A 20421-nucleotide genomic window follows, 5' to 3' on the forward strand; every position below is an offset into this window, starting at 1 on the left:
TCCAAAACAAAAATAAGATCCCAGGGAGGATGAACAGGCTTCCTGGGAGGTCTAATATTAAGGATGCCTTTAAGAAATTGTTTCACCTCAAATCTAGAAGCTAAAGGAGGATAAAAAGGCAGACAAGCAGAGATAGCCAATAAGTGGGCCTTAATAGAAGAATAGGCCAAACTAGCATTAAACAACTCACACAAATAAGGGAGAACCAAATGAGCATCCACAGTAAGTGGGATCAGGTAATGAGAGACACCAAATAGAAAACCTGTTCCATTTGAATAAGTAGGATTTCCTAGTATTAGATTTCTTGGCCTCTTGCAGGACTTGAAGCACATCCTCAGAAATAAGGTGTCTATGAGGAATCAAAATCCTATCACCACAGTGTCAGTTGAAGCATGGACAGGCGGGGCTCGATAAGAGATCCCTTGTATTGTGAGAGTAGATCCATGCTGTGAAGTAACTTGTGATGATTTCCCCTGGATAAATGCAGAGGAAGAGGGAACCAGTGCTGTTGTGGCCAAAAGGGAGTCACCAACAGGATTTTGGGAGCATCCTGTTGAATTTTGAACAGGACTTTCAGAATGAGAGGAAGGTGAGGGAATGCATAAAGAAACATCCCTTTCCAAGAAAATGAGAGGGTGTCCACCCTCCACATCAGAGGACCTGGGACTCAGACACAAAACAGAGGAAGTTGTCTGTTTAGAGGGGAGGCAAAAAGATTCACTTGAGGAGTACCCCACTGATGGATAATGTCCAGAAACACATCCTTGTGAAGCATCCATTCATGGGACTGAGTTAAGGACGTACTCAGAGTGTTTGCCATGATGTTCTGACTGGAAGGGATATAAACTGCCTGAAGAGTCACTTGATACTTGACAGCAAGATCCCATACCATAAGTGCCAACTGGCAGAGAAGATAAGATCTCATTTCTCCCTGTTTGTTGATATACCACATCACTGTGGTATTGTCCATGAACACCTTTTGAGGCCCTGGTGAGAAAACAGGATGAAAGGCCTGAAGAGCCAACAGAAGAACTCTCATTTCTTTGACATTGATGTGCTGCATCTTCTAACGATGTGACCATACCCCCTGAACTTTTAGGGAGCCAAACGTCATCCTTCATCCCATGTCGGAAGCATCTGTGAACAATTCCTGGGAGGGAAGGGGGGGGTGAAAAGGGATCCCTGGATTTAGAGACAACTGCTGAATCCACCAGTGAAGTTCCTGTCTGAGACAAGGAAGAAGAAGAACTGCAAAGTCTAGAGGATGTTTATGTTGAAGTGACACTGACTTCAGAAACCACTGAAACTTTCTCATGTGAAGTTTGGCCAGACAGAGCATCAGAATTGTGGATTCCATGAAACACAGAAACTCTCTGGTTGTAATGGAAGCAAGAGGAAGAAGAGTGTGAAAGAAAGAAATGGGAGTTAAGGCCTTTGGAGGGGACCAGGAATCCAGCATTGGCACTGACTAAATCGTGCAACCCAGAAAAACATAATCCTGAGAAGGATTCAGAGAAGACCTTTTGAAATGTATAGTGAACCCCAGACTCTGAAGAAGGGAAAGAGAAAAATAAAGAGTTTGCAAAAGGGTCTCTAGAGAGGACAGTTGAATCAACAGGTCATCCAAGTAAGGAAATATTTGGATCACTTGAAGCCTGCAAAAAAGCAGCCACAGGAGCAAGGCATTTGGTGAACACACTTGGGGAAGTCAAAAGGCCAAAGGGCAAAGGAGAGAACTGAAAATGCCAGGAAGCAACAGAGAAATGCAAAAACATCCTGAAAAGAGGATGGCTCCAAATATGGAGATAAGCATTCTTTCGATCCAACGACACCACATAGGCCTCAGGATGTAAGAGAAGAAGCAGAATCTGAAGGGAAAACAGCTTAAAATTCAGAGGGGCATCCATAAATTTAGCCTTAATAGCATCAGGTAGAGGTTGAAGCCTAAGCCAAGAATACCTCCTCATCACTGAACCAAAAACAGCAGCCCTAGAAGAGGCATCTGCCGCATCATAACTACATTTAATAGAATGATGAATAACTTGAGGGGAAGGCCCTAGCAAGGAAATTACAGAAAGTTTACCCTCAGAGTCTGTAAAAGCAGAAATAAGTTGATGGGCCTAAGAAAGAAGAGCTGACACATACCTAGACATGTGGGCCTGATAATCAATACCCTAAAAGTTAGGATATCAGAAGTGTAAACCTTCTTACCCAGCCTTTCCATAGCTCTGTTGTCCTTGTTGGAAGGCAATAACTTGAGTGAAGGAAGAAATTGCGATGACCACTCAGAGGCTACAGACACTACAGAGGGGTCACCAGCAGGACATTTATATAAAAAAATAACAATCCTCGGGCATCATATAAAACCTGTCAGGTTTCTTTGGAGCAGGTAGCAAATAACCAGGTGCATGAGAGGCACTGGAAAAAGCATCCAGCAAAGCAGCCAAAACAGGAGGAACAGTCACATGCTTAGGAGATTCCAACTGCAGCAACCGATAGTACCTCTTATGGATATCAGAGACCTCAGCACAACCCCGCTTAAAAAAAATCCATCATCCTAGAAATTGTGTTCCCAAAGGAAATTTCCTCAAAAGAAATATCAGGACTAATAGATTCCTCCTCCAATGGCACATAGTCCAAAGTTGAAGGAATTTGAGTAGAATAAGTCAGGGACTCATCATCGGAATCCAACTCATCCTCATAAGAATCCTGTTCTCTAGGCCTTTTAAGAAGAGTAGAGGACCAAGGAGGAGCAGGGACTGAAACTCCTTGAAAAGGCTTTAAGGACATTAAAGCAGTAAATAGCCTGTGAGTAAAGGCCTGCCAGTCAATTTGTGGATCTCTAGGAGCTGAAGAAACATCTTTAAGTTTTTGTTTCTTTTTTCAGGGAATGCCCCCTCCAAAAAATCTGAGAAGGCTCAGACCCCTGATGACACTCACAAAGCATAATAGGAACTTCTTCCCCAACTAAAAATGGAGAAACTCCCCTAGGCCCCTTGGAAAAAATCAACCGTGGATTCCTCTGATACTCCAAGATGAATGCCTGCAAAGCCTCTTTGGATGTGCTGCCAGCTGGATCATTATCAGCCTCCAACACGGTCATGGCAGAAAAATCCAACAACACAGTCGGGCGAGCCTCTAGATTGTAATGACCTGAGAAGAAACATCTGGCAGAGGCTGGACAGTGGAAGATTCTGGTCATACCTTTTTCACCTTCTTCTTCCCTAATCACTGATCCTTGGGGCAGGGGATTACTTCCATTGTATCTTTAGTGAGAAGCTTCAGATGCTGGTTATCAAGACAGAAGGAAAGGAAAGAAAGTCTACTGAGAAGGGTTTTTGGGATGAACGTCTGAAAACTTGAATAAGATGTATCGTCATGAGAAGCTCCTAGACAAAAACACTTATCATGGCAGTCCTTTTGGGGAATCTGTCTCCCACACTGGCATTTACCCTTCCTGGATGACATTAACCCCAAGGAGCACAAAACAAGACAATAAAAACAAAATCCCCAGTGGGCCACTTATCTGCAACTGCAAAGAAGTCAGCAAGCAGGCATATGTAGTCACCGGAGAATGAAAATGCATTCAACTGGCAGAAAATAGATGCAGGCAAACAGACCCACACTGAAAAGATACAATCAGACTGGCAGCAAAGAAGTTCTGACTATGGTAGGCCCGAACATCACCTTTATATCCTATGCTACGCAAGGAGCATTTGAGTGATGTTCAGTGTACCTTTAAAGTAGACTGGCCGGATGTCATGCTTCCACAGCAGGGAATCCCATATTTTAAGAATACTGCAGCAGTGAATGTATCTCTACTTCTAAAGAGATGAAAGTTATTTGGGTATTACGGTTAAGATTATGAATTGTTAACAAAATGCCTTCAATAGTTGAAAGTTTAATTCCCCGTGCCTCTGTTTCCCTCCTGTTTAACTCTGAGCAAGTCTCTTAACTAGACAGTGCCCCTTGGCTAAGTCTGAAAAATGTGCAAGTGCTCTTAGTAAATAAGTAAGATTGCTCACTTTGTTTATACTTACATATACAGTCATAACTCCACATCACCTGTTGTCATTAAATGAAGTGCTGTATTTTTGAATGGAAATATTTATTTATTTATTTATTTTTATTTATTTTACATTTGTTGAACGGGATAGTCCGACTAGATTCATGTCCTTTTTCAGCAGAGGCCCAGGGGAGAAAAGCTCCATACATAGATTCATACATACATACAAAAACTATTTATATATACATGTACATCATGTTATACAGTTTCCAATGCAGTTTTACATACATTAAAGGGTTAAAAAGAGCATTCAGTCACATAAATTTACTACAGAGCTGTTAAAATCATACCTTATAATTAAGATACAGTCTCATTGTGGCAAGAAGTTCTCATTAGGCACGCAGTTAAGGGGAAGAAGTTAGTCAGGTGTAGAGCAAGGACATAGCCATCATGTTCTAAGGTATTGTATAAGACTTTTCTTGAATTGAGACAGCAAGAGTTCTGAAGTTAGGTCAGCAGGAAGTGAATTCCATGATTTGCCAACAGAGTTGGTAAACAGGGATTCCCCAGCCAAGTTATTAGCTGTGAAAGTGTGAACTAAGGTTTTGTTGGCTGATCTAAGTGTCTTGAGGTTACGGTAGGGGGGGATGAGGTTATTAAGTACAGGCGTTTTTTCAGATTGATAGAGAATCATATGGGCAACTACTAGTTGGTTGACCTGAAGTAGGTTAGGTAACTCAAGCCACCCTAGAAGATTAAGGTTAAGACAGTGGTGTGTTCTGTAGGTTGTATCGGTGGCAAATCTAGCAATGTGATTATAGCAGCTTAAAAGTTTGTTCAGGTCAGTTTTACTCAAGTTTGTGAATAAGGGGGGGAGGCATAGAGGAGGGTGGAGAGTAGGTGTTATGGGCAATAACAGTCCTAGCTAGGGGAGTTAGGAAGGGTTTAATCTTGTATAGAGAGCCAAGTTTTTTATTGATTGCTTTAATTGTATGGTTAATATGCAAATCAGACTGAAGGTTATTATCAACTATTACATCTAGTAGCTTGGTAGAGGGATCTGGAGAAATATTGGTACCGTTGTTAGATTTTATGGTAAAGGCTGGTATGGTGGACTTACGAGTTGGGGAGAACAGCAGTAGTTTGGTTTTGTTTGGATTTAATAAGAGACTTAGATTAAGGAGCCAATCTTCAACTGTATTAAAAGCATTTTGGGATAAAGTTTGCAGCTCTGTTGGGGAGGTGGCGGATCATATAAGAGTCGAGTCATTTGCATATTGAATACAGGTTGCATTAGGGATTATTTTGTGCAGGTCATTAATAAATATAGAAAATAGGAGTGGTCCTAAAATGGAGCCTTAGGGGACTCTGAGGGTTATAGGAAGAAGGGTGGATAGGTAGTCCTTCCAAAGAACTGCCTGTTGTTTACCACTCAGATAAGATTGGAACCATTTGATACCCTGGGTGTCTAGGGAAATGGATTCTAGTGTTTGTATAAGTAGGTGATGGTTTACCATGTCAAAGGCCTTGGAAAGATCTAGAAAGAGAGCTGAGGAGAGTTTATTATTGTTTTGGTTTTGATTTATGATGTTAGAGAAGGAAAGGAGGGCAGTGGTGGTACGATGGTGTGGTCTAAAACCATGTTGAGAGTTTGTTAGAAGATTGTTCATGATAAGATAGTTCAGTAACTGTTTATGGATGCATTTCTCCATAATTTTGGCTAATGGTAATAGAACAGCTATGGGGCTGTAATTAGAGAGTTCCGTGGTTTTGCCCCCTTTATGGAGTGGGATTACATGGGATATCTTCCAGATGGAGAGAATGAAGGATTCAGATATAGTTCAACTGATCAGGATAGAGATCGGGTAAGCTATGGCATCGGCTGCTTTTTGTAAATACTCAGCTGGGAGGAGATCTGCAGATAAGGTAGTAGGTTTTAGTCCCTTAGTTAGTGTTCGGATAAATGATGTGGAGACTGGATGAAAGGTAAACATGGGTTGGGAACTGGGTGTAGTAGTAATAGGGTTTGGGCAACTGGGGGATAATTGACTAGCTAGATTTTGGATAGTTTCAGTGAAAAAGCTGTTAAAGGAATTGACAACCTCTCCTGAAGGTTTTTGATTAGTAGTTGAGGAGGTAGGGGTGGTGGATTGTCCTGGGTGGAGAAGTTTATTTATGCCTGCCCAAAACATTTGGAGTTTGTACTGGTGTTTCTGTTGTAGGTGGTAGTAATAGTTTTTTTTTTTTTTTTTTTTTTGTCAGTAGTAGCAGATTTTTTTGTATCATTCCTTAGCTGTCTGTATCTAAGTAATTTCTCACAGCAAACTAATGATGAAAATGTAATGACATGCCTCGGGATGCCATCAGAAAGCAGTTGTGGTTTATTAGTAAGTGGCAGGAAGGCAGTGGTGGTCATACTGTGAAGCTAACTTACTAGTTAGTCCACTAGACATAGATACTTTACAGCTGGAAAAGAGAAATGAGTTAGAGATCATACAATTTTCTGCTAATAATTGGCTTCCACACGTATTCATATTCTGAATATCATTGTCTGTATAATTAAATTGCATTTCTATGTATGATTTGTTTTCCTCTTGTTAAATGAAGTAAATATCACTTTACACTTTTATTTTTGTTATAAAGAAAAAAGTGCATTGCTTATAATTAACAGTCTAAACTCCAGGCAGGACAAAACAAAGGTTCACAGTTTTGTCAAAATAAAATGACTTATTAGTTGGAGAGTGAATCACAGCCTGTAAAAGGTGTGATTTTACCAAATGACATTTCTTGAATCTAAGGAATATGCAGAAGATGTGTGTGTGTGTGTGTGTGTGTGAGCTGGGGAAGTGATGCTTGAAGGTATTATTTGAATACTACCAGGAAGTGAAATACTGTGTGAAAAATATACTTGAGATGATGAAATGTTCTGTACATTTGAATATGGTGGTGTGCAATTTATTTTTTTCTTATCATGAGAGGAAAGAGTTTTGTGATGTGAATAAATAGGAAGTAATGAATTAAGATGCTACTGTAACACTGTAAGAAAATGAAGTCATTTCTTTGAAATGGTTTGGGTCACTTAAATCATCTAGGTTTGTGATATGGTGACATTGGAGCTAATAATATATAAGTAGAGTTGCTACGGTTGTAGAGTTGGTAGACATAAAAATATATAATTTAGAAGAATATAGATGAATCTAGATAAAGATTTTCAGAAATGGGAATCATGTATTTGAGATTTAATTTAGAACATATATTTTTTTGTTTTTTTACTTCTATTTTATTCATTGTTTAACCAGGGAGATATTGTCTGGTGTTCTTAAGTAGCCTTATTATACAAAAAAGGCTTCTTTATATTTCATTGAATGTAAATTGTCTGAGATTTTTGAGTCAACATCAACTTACCGGTGCTGAACTTGTAATTATGGTATGCCAAAGGAAATCATTGATGGTGAAACAGAATGAGTTACCAGTGAAACGTTTGGTAGGACAAACAGCTTAGCATCTAAGCTGTTGGACTGTACCAAAGGTTGATCTCCAGTGAGACCTGTCTTGTTGATAACACTTCTGTCAAGATCACCAGCTGACTTTGTAAACTTTACTGATAACTCACCATGTTTCAGAAATGATTCTTCAAACATTGTATGTGTTAACTCATTGTGTTTCAGTTATGATTGTACAAACAACATATGTGTTATAAGCACAGCATGTGAATGTCCGTACAATAGATTGTACAACTGAGATATTAACAGTCATTTAGCACAGACTGAAAAAAAACTTATGGATATTCAACCACATAAAAATAGGTACTACATTGAAAACACAAATTTAGATGGTAAATCTGAAGGATGTTTCAACAACAAGAGATACATAAATACATACAGACAAATATTTCAAGCACGGGCATTAATGCCCTTCTAGCTTGCCAATATACCAGAACACTTAATCTTATAATAAGTGTCCAGGCTGTTCTTAAAAATATCTAAACTAGTACTTGCTTTAATGTAATTTGGTAGTCTGTTCCATGCATCGGCTACTCTGTTAGAGAACCAATTAGTACACTTCTCATTCCTATAGAATCTTCTACATAGGTTGTCTGACGATTCTCTAGTACTTTTTGATAACCCCAAACATACCCAGAGGTAGCTGTCTCTAAATGCCCTATATACCTGAATAAGCTCTCCTCTTAGATATCTGTAAGAGACACTGTACAAGTTCAGATATTGTAGTCTTTCATAATAACTTAAATTTTCACATCCAGGGATACCCTCAGTATATTTCCTTTGTATTCTTTCCAGTTTATTCATGCTTGTTTTCTTATAGGGTTTCCATATTATTATTCCATACTCAAGTGTGGGTCTAATGTAACTAACAAACAATGACTTCATCGTGTTTGATTTCCTAGATTTTATAAATATTTTTATATAACCTATAGTTCTATAACTATCATTAACCAATTGGTTGACATGATTAGAAAAATTCATAGCTGTATCTACCCATATATCTCGGACCTTAAATGAGTCTACAGTTTCAATCACTGTGTGCTGTATTAAATATTCACCTTTCAGTTTATGTTTCCCAAATCTCATATGCTTAGTTTTTTTATGTATTTATCAGCATATTATTCTCCTGTGCCCAAATGGTCAATTTAGTCAAGTTATTTTGCAGCCATGTCTTATCTGTAACACATGTAATCAGTTTACCCAATTTCAGTTTGTCTGCAAATAGACTATAGAACACCTCAGATAAAAAGTTAGGTGTGAAAGATACAATCTAAATAAGTAATGGCATAGGACAGAGCCCTGTAGGACACCCTGACTATAACCAAGGATTTCACCTGTCCAGTTGCTGTATACTTGCCATGTCCTATTTGTAAGCTATGCAACTATTCATCTTATCAAGAGTACATCAGTACCTAGTTTCACTAATTTATTGATCAGTGTTTTGTTTATGACCCTGTCAAATGCTTATATAAATTACATCACAGCACAATTTTTCATTCATAGCTGTTATTATATTGTTATAGAACATCATGTTACAGGTGGTAATAGATCTGTTTTCAACATATGCATGCTGATATATGGTTTCAAGTCTCAACCTATCCAGTTCTGACAATAACTTATCCAGTATTACCTTCTCCATTATTTTTCCACAACATGAAAGTAGACTTAAGGGTCTGTATGACTCTGGGTTTGTCCTACTCCCATTTCCCTTAATGACAGGCTTAATAAGTGCATGTCTCCAATCTTGAGGAATCTCCCCATATTTATATTACCTAGTGAATAATAGATATAACGGTACTGTAAGTTCTTGCCAAAGTGTTCTCAGGTCATTGTTGCTAATTCTGTCTCCTCCCTGTGCTTTGTTTGGAGATGGCTTCCATAACTGGAAAGATTTTCTAGTGAAATTCATTGACAGTAATTAACTGTATACACAACTCCATACAAGCAGGCATGAACAATTATTTGCTACCAGCCATATTTAAACGAGGATTCTGTCCATAGTTTTGTATTAGTTTTCACAAAGGCTAAATTATAAGATATGATCCCTGTAAAATTGGGCTGGGCTATTGATTTCTGATAAGTCTGAAGATGCTTATCTGAAAGAGTTTTTAGAAAATAATTTGAATAAACTACATTAGATTGGTGTAATGAAACATAAACACTAACACAAAATAATAAACTATAGTATGATAGTGAACGTCACACACAATTTTTCATCTCCAATATTGTTTTTTCTCTGAAAAAGAAATATTTAAATTTTGGTTTTGTTAATGTAAATTGTTTGGTAATGGAAAAGGACAGTGGCCTGGACAGCCAAAGGTTAATTTCTACTACGCAACACTGACTTCCTGAAAGCTGACATTCCAAAATAATTAAAAAAATGCCCTAAAAACAAAAGGGCAAAAAGTGCATTTTTTTTTTTGTAGTTTTGCTTGAGCACAAGTCCCCCTGCAACCCACAATATCGGTGACAAACTCCCCACACCCACCGATCTTTTATATGCTAACTCCACGGTCACACAAACTTGAAAAAGGGAAAAATCTCACTAAAACTGAATTGTTGCTGGCAGACAATTAGAAACTGCACCAACAATTATTTTCTTTGGGAAAAAGTGTTTGATGTTATCCTGTGGGCTACTGACACTTGAGCAATTTCACCACCAACCTGTACAGGGAAGCTAAACATTTCATAGCTAAGGCTAGAGGAATCTCACCAACAGAATCTCTCCAAATAGTGTCCTATTTCAGCCAATCACATGGGAGCTGCAACATCCTACAGCTAACCACTCCCAATACCCAAACATAATTAAAGGTAAACATACTTTAACGTGTCCTGTCTTTGGAAGATCTGTATATAAGTACTCATCCATGGCACAGGAAAATAACTTTCTTGGGTAGCGTAAGCCAGGGAACCTTGCTGGCTAGGCTTACGTAGGCCCTTGGGCCCATAGCCTAGTACCTACCTATGAACCTATGAACTAATAAAAATTTTTAGAGAAAACTTCTGTTTGCTTTTTTCCAATGGAGAAGAGGATTCACTACTACTAAGGATTAACCAAGGTTTAATGAATTCAGCAAATGCTTTCTCTCTCTCTCTCTCTATATATATATATATATATATATATATATATATATATATATATAGGCAAAGCCCCCGTGCATACAATTGTTTTTTGGTTACACTTGTAACCTTCGATGTTTCAAAATTCGATGTTCTGGTCTCGATGATCAGAACCTCGATGTTTTGAAATTTCTATGGTTAGAATTGGAACCATATATATATATGTATATATATATATATATATATATATATATATATATATATATGTGTGTGTGTGTGTGTGTGTGTGTGTGTATGCATATATATATATAAACGAGCGACAGAGAGAGAGGTACACACATATATATATATATATATATATATATATATATATATATATAGACAGATAGATATATAGGTAATGGGTGGCATGAGGAGTTTACAAAATAGAAAAGTCATGGAAAACTATCATTTCAGATTTTGCAAAACTAAAAAGAAGAGAAATTAAGAACTAATGTTCTCCTAAATGTCACTGAATTAATGCTCAAGTTTTACAAATATTATTAGTGTTATGTCTAAGATTGCGTTGAGAAAATGTAATTCATATGTATGACTTAAATCTTCGAGTCTTCATTAAGCAATGCTGGTTACTTGGGTTTGAGGGATCCATATCTGCCTTATATAATTAAATAGCTGTAGGCTGGTTGACAATAGCATCTGAAATGCCTCTCTTCTGGATAGTGGTAAATAATGTAAATAAATTATTTGGTAGCTTATATATAAAGGTTTTACAAAAGCCAGAAGTGAAATTATCAGGTCTAAAAAGGGCTGATTGTCAAATACCTAGAAAGTATTAATGACAGAATTATATAAGTTTAAAAACATCTCCAAAAAGGTTTATAAACAAACATTATCATAATTTATTTGTCATCCATGAATGATTAAAGTTGAAATCATAATATTTTTTATCTGGATTATTTATGCCAAGAAGGTAAATACAATTTGGGCCCATTATGAACAATTGCCTGTTAAACTGACTTGAACTTTGGGGAGATGTGAATTCAATTTTGCATTTGATTTATTTGGATTTTCCTCTAACTCCAGATTGCTACATTTTCATAAGCTCAGTCTAACTTACTCTTTATTTAATTAAAACCTCAGTCTGTTTTTTTTTTTTTTTTTAATCAGGCTTGTCATGCACAGTAACCCTTTAACTCAGCGTTTTATGATGGCCAACAAACAGTAGTGATTAAGTCAATGGGTCTAGCTTTTATTAGAAAAATTAAAAGTTCAAGGTACAGTTCAAGTCTTTCTAATTAATTATAAATATGTTCCAGGGTCAAACTGTAGTTGTATCTCAGTGTCTGAAATGTATTTTAGTTGGAAATTACATTTAATTATCGTGAGAAATATGAAATTAAGAAGTCTACTGTACACTGATTTTGAGTGGTAGTTAGTAAGAAATAAATGTAAACTATTAAGAGACATAAAGCAAAAAAGATCAGTTGTAACAGAGAAAAATGTTCTGTTCATAATCGTAAAGCCAGGATGTTCTTTAACATGAAACGTTAGTCCAGATGAATGAAATGGGACCTGCTATTTATATACATTGTGTGCAGTCCCATACAAGAATCATGTCCAGTATGGCATGTATGTGGTCCTTCAGAAATATGATTCCCAGTACTGAATTGTGCTACTGCCAGTGTTGCAAAAGGCTAAGATCATGTGCCTTCAGTGCACTCTGAAGGATCTCTGGTCCACAGTCATAGCAGAGGGCAATGTAATGGTTCTGCCCTCTTGCTGTAAATATTGTTGTGCAACAAATGTTTTCATTGGATGGAGTACCTCTGTATCACTACTAGGGAAGGGAGTGGACTGAGTGTGGCTGTGATAGAAGATCTGCCTCCCTGGACCTGCATTGCCATTTTTTTTTTTTTGTTATAGTGCAAAGCATTTTCTTTAAATGCAGTTCTGGTAGATGAGCAGTACTTCAGCAGAGACAGAGATAATTTCATTCACACATGCTACCCTAAATTTATGTATAAAGTTTGAGAACTGTATGTTACATCCCTTAGGAACTTACCAGATGAAGTTGTACTGTGATTCTTGATTGCACTGCAGTCTTGAGAAAGTCATTTGATTTTTTTCCTCCATGCCTGGACTACTATACTTACATAATGGGGTAATTTAAGAGGACAAACAAAGTATTCACAAACTGCTGCATGCATTGTGGCTTAAGCATTTTTTTCTTAAATAAATAAACCTTTACTGACTTAAAGCACTTTCCAAAACCTGCTGATTTTACCTGCAATTATTTTTATCATATTTGCCAATGTGATACACCCAGCTTGAAGCATTTAGTCCATCAGTCTCCCAGCTCCCTTACTCCCCTTTGAAGTTGTTAATGTATCATATCATAATAAGTCAAATATAAAATGACACTGGGGTACCCACTGCCCCTGTCCGAGGCATCTCCAAAAGTAGGCTACTTCCTTGCAAACAGTGAACAGTTACTGATATGCCCAAGTAATATATTCATATATTTTAAAGGATTTAAAGTAATATTAAAACATTTTTGTTTGGCAATGTCTACTTTACTGTCTAGATATACACGCATTATGCTTAGAAATGCAGTAATAATTCTTTAGCCGACATAAACTGAGCATGTAGTAATTTGCTGTTTATGCTGAGAGGATTATTTATTGTTTTCATTCTGTAAAGCACTCAGAATGTCTAAGAATGATAAGTATATAAATAGCTTTTACTTATCTATCCTGTCTGCCTGTCTGGACATAACCAAATTACATTGAGCTTGCAAGAGAAATTGATGTCTATGTTTTTAAACAGCAACTGCACCGTGCATCATCTGTTATGTTACGTGTTTCTGAAGATGTAATGAAGTGGGTGTCAATATTTAATAACATTTGAGGAGCTACATAATTCATAAGTCTCTTAATATAATATTGCTGCTTATTTTTGATCAATGGTTGTAATATATTTCATAGCACCTTTTTTTATAGCCTATTTTGCCAACAAAGCTTTTGGCTTTGCTTCAGAGTTTTTAAACAAAAATGTCTGAATCTTTTTCTACAAAATTATATATCAGGATGTTCTAATACATTTTGACACAAATGAACATTGTGATACAAATTATATGATTCCAAAAACCAACAGCAAGCATTTCTGTTCTACAAGGCCTTGGGAAGAAAACAGCTTCAGTATTACATGGAGTTCGGGAGGCCATATAAGGAGAAGGGCATCAGGGTGCTGAAAGAAATTCAGGGGAAAGTTACCAGAAAGATCCATGGCCTCAAGGGGAAGTTAGACCTCTTCTCACTTGAAAACAAGGATACATGTGGCAAGATATTAGCACACAAACTCATAGCAGGGAAATGTAAGGATCCATTTGAACAGGAATGGCAGAAAGGGATGGAGGAACACAGGCAGCAGTTTGAAGGTACCAGCTACTGCCTGGGTCTCCAAAAGTAGTTTTTCACAGACAGGGTTGTGGGCTTTTGAAAAGGACTACCACAATAAGTCATGGAAAGTCGATGCATCAGAGCCATCCAAGATGTCAGGGTACATGGATCAGATAGAGAAAGGGAAAGAAAGAAGATAGGGATTGGCAGAGGAAGAAGGATAAGGCACTCCAATGTAATGGACTACATAGGCTTATTTCACTCAGTGATTAAGCTAAAGTAACACAAGGTAAACTTAAAATTTTGAATTGTGTAAAGACTTGTGAGGTAAACCTAAAGCTAAATTTGGTGTATATGTATGAAAATATGTATGAGTCATTTTTAACATATAATCACTAACAAAATCTATCTCTTTTCTACTCCCCTTACTGCATAAAACATTATATAACAACTTAAAAAACACTTGATTAGTCCATTCACTAGCTTTCCTCTCTCTCTGACATAGACAGTTCATTTCTGAAAAATGAACTACTATGTTCTACACATTTTGTAAGGAAAATATATGAAATGGCCTGTCAGGTTTCTCAGACAGAGTTTGTCTTATGAGGCTAAATGCATTGCCTTGAAGGTTTAAGCTTTAGTAGTGAGAAGTATTGATACTTTCAGTGAATTATACTTTAGCAGAGGACTACCAGTGTAAGTGCACAGGTGTCTATGATACATTCTCATTTTGAATACTAGCTGCGTTTTCTTTCAGTGGAATTTATACCTTGTCTGGTTTAAGGTGGATGAGATTCTTTTAAGTAAAGTTCCAAAATGGAATGCTATTAAGGCAAACACCAGAATTCTTACCATGGGGCAGTTACTTCTTTTCTGTGAAAAAGCAAAATCATTTGGAGTAAGCCTTTTTGGAACCAGGATCTGGAAATAGTAATGCTATCAGATCAAGTACAAGTACTATTTGTTGAGCCAGCGGGTATGGTTCTTAGCTGCAGTTATGCGGAGCATGCCTATCTGACTTTAATGTGTCACCTTGCTCTGTTAATGCTTTCACAACATTGAAATGTATAATTAGAGTTAGACATTTTAGTCTTTTGTATAGCTCTCAGTTACAAATCTTGTCATTGTGTTGTGCTTAAACAAATATTTACAGTCACTGAATACTTATCCTGCATAGTTCCATAGACACTTTTGCTGAAATATGTAATCAGTTGTGCAGTGTCTTAATTTCAGCCCATGAAAGATAGTTAATATTATGTTCACATATTTTCAGCACCAAGTCTACCACCAGAAAAGATTGTGTGGAATTCGACTGATTCCAAAATTTTGCTGAAATGGGAGCATGTAAAATCCCTGGAGAATGAATCTGAGGTGACAGGATACAAAGTGGGTGACTTATTTTACTTATTATGAATTATAATCTGCATGCACTATAATTATATATGTTCAGTTTTGCTACAGACTATGAACAAATGGTAATGTGAGTATATACCTGTCAGATAGATAGATAGATAGATAGATAAACAGACAATAATATAGATGGATGCTTTGTTTTATTCATTTGTTAACTGGCAAAGCATGCTAATGACAAAGTTAAAGTTGTTTGTTTCCTTGATGTAAGTCAAAGTGTTAATGTGGCTCACTTGATGTACTATTATCCCACCTATTTCAAACCAGTTTTATTCAAGAATATAAGCAGTACAGTAAGTGAAATGATATGTTATCTTGGTCAAGAAAAACTTGTACAAATGAATTCTATCAGTATATGGGTGGAGGGTACAACTTCCCTATCACTGTTGTTTGTACAACATTTCATTTTTATTAATGCAAGTAAGCCAAGCTTTTATCTACATTATTAATGACATTTTGTTACAGTAAAACAATTTTAGGTCACCATTATGCATGTATGCATACATACAGATGTTTATCAGTACACATTTGTGTATAAGTTCTCTTAATGTTCATTTTTATATTTTTTCAGTTAATTGAATCTATGCAGATGCATTTATTGTGATAACATATTTAACATAGAGTTGGCTAATCAAGGGAATATAACTATTTACTATCAAATTAGTTAACTCTTGGAAATATATTATGACAGCCAGAGAAAAGCAAAAAGCATGGAAACCAGGATGCTTATGAATTTGAGAGATCAAACATTTATTTCATATCAAAAATAAATAATAATAGCTTTGTGTGATTTGTTTCCTTGTGGGGGGTTTTGTGAAATCCTAAAGAAGGGACATATTGTCCCCTAAATTAGTATTAAGCTTTTTTAGTTTAAAATTAAAGGTATGCAGTTAGTGAAAAGATAAGCAATGTAAAATTAATAGTTTTACAACATAAAAAAGTAAACAAAATAAAACAAAATGCATAAACAATGTTAGATTAAACATATACCTCTTAACTTCAGAGAATTAAAATCACTGCTACTGAAAATTAGTTTTTGGTTACACATATCACAGAGAGATGTTGAGGCAAGATTCTGGCACCAAGTAACAAAAGGAAACTAGTTATTACTGTTTCAAGACTGCAATAACAGTGCTATATATATATATATATATATATATATATATATATATATATACATGTATATATATATATATATATATATATATATATATATATATATATATACACACATATACATATATATATATATATATATATATATATATATATATATATATATATATATGTGTGTGTGTGCGTGTGTGTGCATAAACTATAAAGTTAAGCTGGACCAGGGACTATTTTCTCTAACAATCCAGACTAAAAGGCTAAATCAAGACAATCAGAAAGAGAAAGGCAGTAGATTTAATACATGTCAAGTGTATTAACACAAAATTAAACTTCAGGTTTCAAAGATTCAAAGCTTATTGTTGTTTCAGTAACTTGCCATTGCAATGATATATACATAATTACCTATATAAACAATTAGCACATTATCAAAAAAAATCACACTTCAAATGTTCAAACAATTTATAAGCAATAAACAGAACATATAATTACTGGCTGGAGTTTTTCTGGTATGTTCAGAAAGGCCAGAATATATTTAGGCTTCATTGTGAATATTGGCATACAACCTGCCCCCATGGACTGAATATGCTGTCATCCTTTTCCCATCTTCTACATGGAGGTCAGTTGCCATTTCTCCTGATTCAGTGCAACCCTCCTAACTTCTTTGGCAATCATGCCTGACTCTCACAGTTCATAGTTTGATAGGTTCATAGGTGTGTACTAGGCTAATGGCCTTGGAGCCTTTACAAACCTAGCTCATAAGATTAGCCTGGCATTGTGCCACCCAACCTTAGTTCCCAGTGCCTCTGTCAAGTAAAGCCACTGGAGTGATCCCTGGTGTGAATTTTCTATTTCCCATCCACTCAAGATTCCTCTTGAAGAGGGGCAGTGAGGTGCTCTGCTTGACATGTATGGGAAGTCTGTTCCATAGCATGGGCAGTCTCTGGGTTATAAACCTATCCCCTCCAGCATGTTCTGTTGATTGTGGTAATGAGGTTGAGGTCTCTGGAGCGTGTGGTGTGGAGGGATTGGGATTTCTTCAGATGTAGCATTTCTAACAGAGCTGTGTCAGATATGGCTTTGTAAGTCAAGCAGAGATCGCCTCTAAGTAGGCGATATGAGACAGAGAATTGTTGGAGTTTTTTGAGTCTGTCCATATAGGACAAATGTTTAAGGCCTAGGATCCTCTTTGTGAGGTACTTTTGCAGCCTCTCCAGTTGTTGCAGATGTTTAGTGAGGTACATATCAAATGGGGCATTGTACTCAATGACTTGCCTAATGAGGGAAGAGTAGATGGAGACAATGACCTCTTTCTTCCTGGATGCAAAACCCTTAGTAATGAGATGTGTCACATAAAAGGACTTTCTGACCACAGTGACAATGTGGTGGTAAAAAGAGAGGTTGCTGTCAACCTGTTGCTGTTCTTCTGTCATGCAATGCAGCCATCTCTTTGCTGGATGCTTTTGTTTCATCTTGCCTTCCTCCTATCTCTACCAAACCTTTTTCATCAGACCGTCAATTTTTTACATTCCTTTAGAACTTCTTTCGCTTCTAATCAGATGTCCTCATTTCTTCCCCTACTCCATATTGCACATCCTAATATCTGTCTCAGACACTTTATCTCCATCACCTCTAGTATCCACAATTGTTCTGCCTTCACTGCCCAAGTTTCTTTACCAGTGTTTTGGATGCTTTACTCTTCAAATTCTTTAGCATCCTTCTGTCACACAAAATGTTAATATACAATGTTCTTAACATTCTGTTTTTTATATACAAACAAGTAGCAGCAACGTAATCCTACTAACTTTTCTAGCTTAAGAGATAAATGAAGAAATGCAATCCAAAGTTAATAAGAAGTCAGTGATAACAATTATAATCATAGTTATTCAATGATTCTGATGATGTCTGCATTGTGTGCAGTGATGATAGTGCTTAATCGTGGCTTTTAACTGTATTTGTATTAAAGTATCTTGGTTTGAGTTTCGAGCTACCTGGTAGTTTGGTTATGTAATTTTGGTAATTTACACACCAATTCAGGCTGTTTGCTTGGTTGAATTCCACATTTGATTTTAAGGTGTTTGTTAATGAAAGAGCAAATAAAGGAATAAGTTGAAAAAAAAGCTTTGAATATTCTGTGCCTTCAGTGTCCTCTTTCTCTTTGTTCCGCCCTCTGAATTCTCCTTTTTAGGAATGGAATATATATATATATATATATATATATATATATATATATATATATATATATATATATATAGATAGATAGATATCTATATCTATATATATGGGATCCGTACGGATCACCGAACGGCAACATAACTGAAACAGATTTGGCCGGGCATACTTGCGCGAAAGTGCTTTTCACTGAAAAGCACTTTTGCGTAAGTATGCCTGTTCCGGAGATCGCACTACAGGGGGGATAAGGGATAATTCCCATTTCCCCACTATAGTGCGACCTCGGAGTGAGAATATTTAAGTAGGGGGGGTGTGGGTGGTGCAGGGAGGCTTGCCCCCCTGCAAAAACGTAAAATTAATGTTTTTGTTTTTTTTTTTTTTTTTTAAACACACTTTAATGAAACATTTTTTTGGTGGAAGCGCTTTCTTTAAGATGTGTTCGGTGAATGTGGATTCGGACTATTGAACTTTCATTCAATAGTCCTAGATCTATATATATATATATATATATATATATATATATATATATATATATATCAGTATATATTATAACTTTTTCAGGGTGCTTATTCAGTTACTTAAAGTTGTATCCCTCCTGCATCTTGTAAATTCTTTTCATGAAATCAAATGTTCTTATTCATTTATTTGCCAATTGCAGTTCCTTATTCTAATGTAAGTAAAAAAAAAAGCTTTGTATTGGGATCTGGCATAAAGATTTAATCAAGTTGTCTTATAGTTTTCTGGGTTATGGATAAAAGAGGGCACAACTTGTATGTCATAATTTTCTGAGTACTACAAGTGCTTTAGGTGTGATAGGTCATGCCTCTGCATTCTAACATTCTCTGCTGTTAATAAAGTAATGTATATGTTCAACTGATGGTGAAAGATCCCTGTAGTGCTGATGGGTCTATACTGAAATGATGAAATTCACTAAATCGAGGATGTTGAAATGATGAAATTCACTAAATTGAGGTTTTAGTATTGCAAGCTGAAACATTAAATGACTCAAACCATTTAAATAAAAAGACAGTATTTTTGCTTGAGGGGCAAGCCCCGCTGTACCTCCCACATGAGCAGCTATATGCCTTATGTATACTAACTCAGAGATTGGGAAATAAGGAAAAACTCCTTACTCCTCTGTTGCCAATCTTACACAGAAATCATAAAGTTGCCCCAAACCCAAATTTCACACACACAAACACACACAAGAGTAAACTAACACAAACTCATACATTCAAACGAATGCATGCACTTACACACATGCACACATTCAAACACACCCTCATACATACATGCACATCATCTATTTTTAATGTATTCTTCACAGACTGACCAAATGCGTTTCATGAAGTGCAGAATCCATTAAAAGCCAGCAATCTCACTTTCAGTCAAATAAACAGCACCTGTCCTGACTGGTGGATTATCCAATTTACTCCAGGAGGTAACAGTAATCTGTGTATTGTGTCATAATCCACAGAAAACTGTGGAGGTCAGGTTCAGCTTTTATAAGACCTTATAAATCTGCAGGGAAGCACTCTACCATTGAACAAGGAGTTATTAACAATTCAGCTACATGTTTAATGTGAAGGCTTTAATGACTGCCCACTACTCAATCCTCATTTATTAGCCAATCAAAAATGTCAGCATTTAGTCTTTGTTGTGACAGATAAGGCCATGCCACCACAGAATGAAAATTAATTTCTTTACAAACTTACCCTTCTGAAGCAGATTGGAAGTCACGCTTTGTGAGGATGTCAGCTTA

General features: G+C 36.4%; 1 protein-coding gene across 2 annotated transcripts in view; it reads left to right on the forward strand.

Annotated features, from left to right (window-relative positions):
- The window catches only part of CNTN4 (contactin 4), a 3809844-nt gene that overhangs the window by 3750099 nt on the left and 39324 nt on the right, over nucleotides 1–20421 (forward strand). For both annotated transcript variants that reach the window (XM_044078010.1, XM_044078011.1), the window contains exon 22: nucleotides 15241–15353. In XM_044078010.1, the coding sequence (XP_043933945.1) occupies nucleotides 15241–15353 (113 nt within the window). The remainder of the gene's footprint in view (nucleotides 1–15240; nucleotides 15354–20421) is intronic.

This window comes from Protopterus annectens, chromosome 7.part0 (genome assembly GCF_019279795.1).
Source record: "Protopterus annectens isolate FY-2018-M chromosome 7.part0, PAN1.0, whole genome shotgun sequence".
In the NCBI taxonomy this organism is placed as follows: Eukaryota; Metazoa; Chordata; order Ceratodontiformes; family Protopteridae; genus Protopterus; species Protopterus annectens.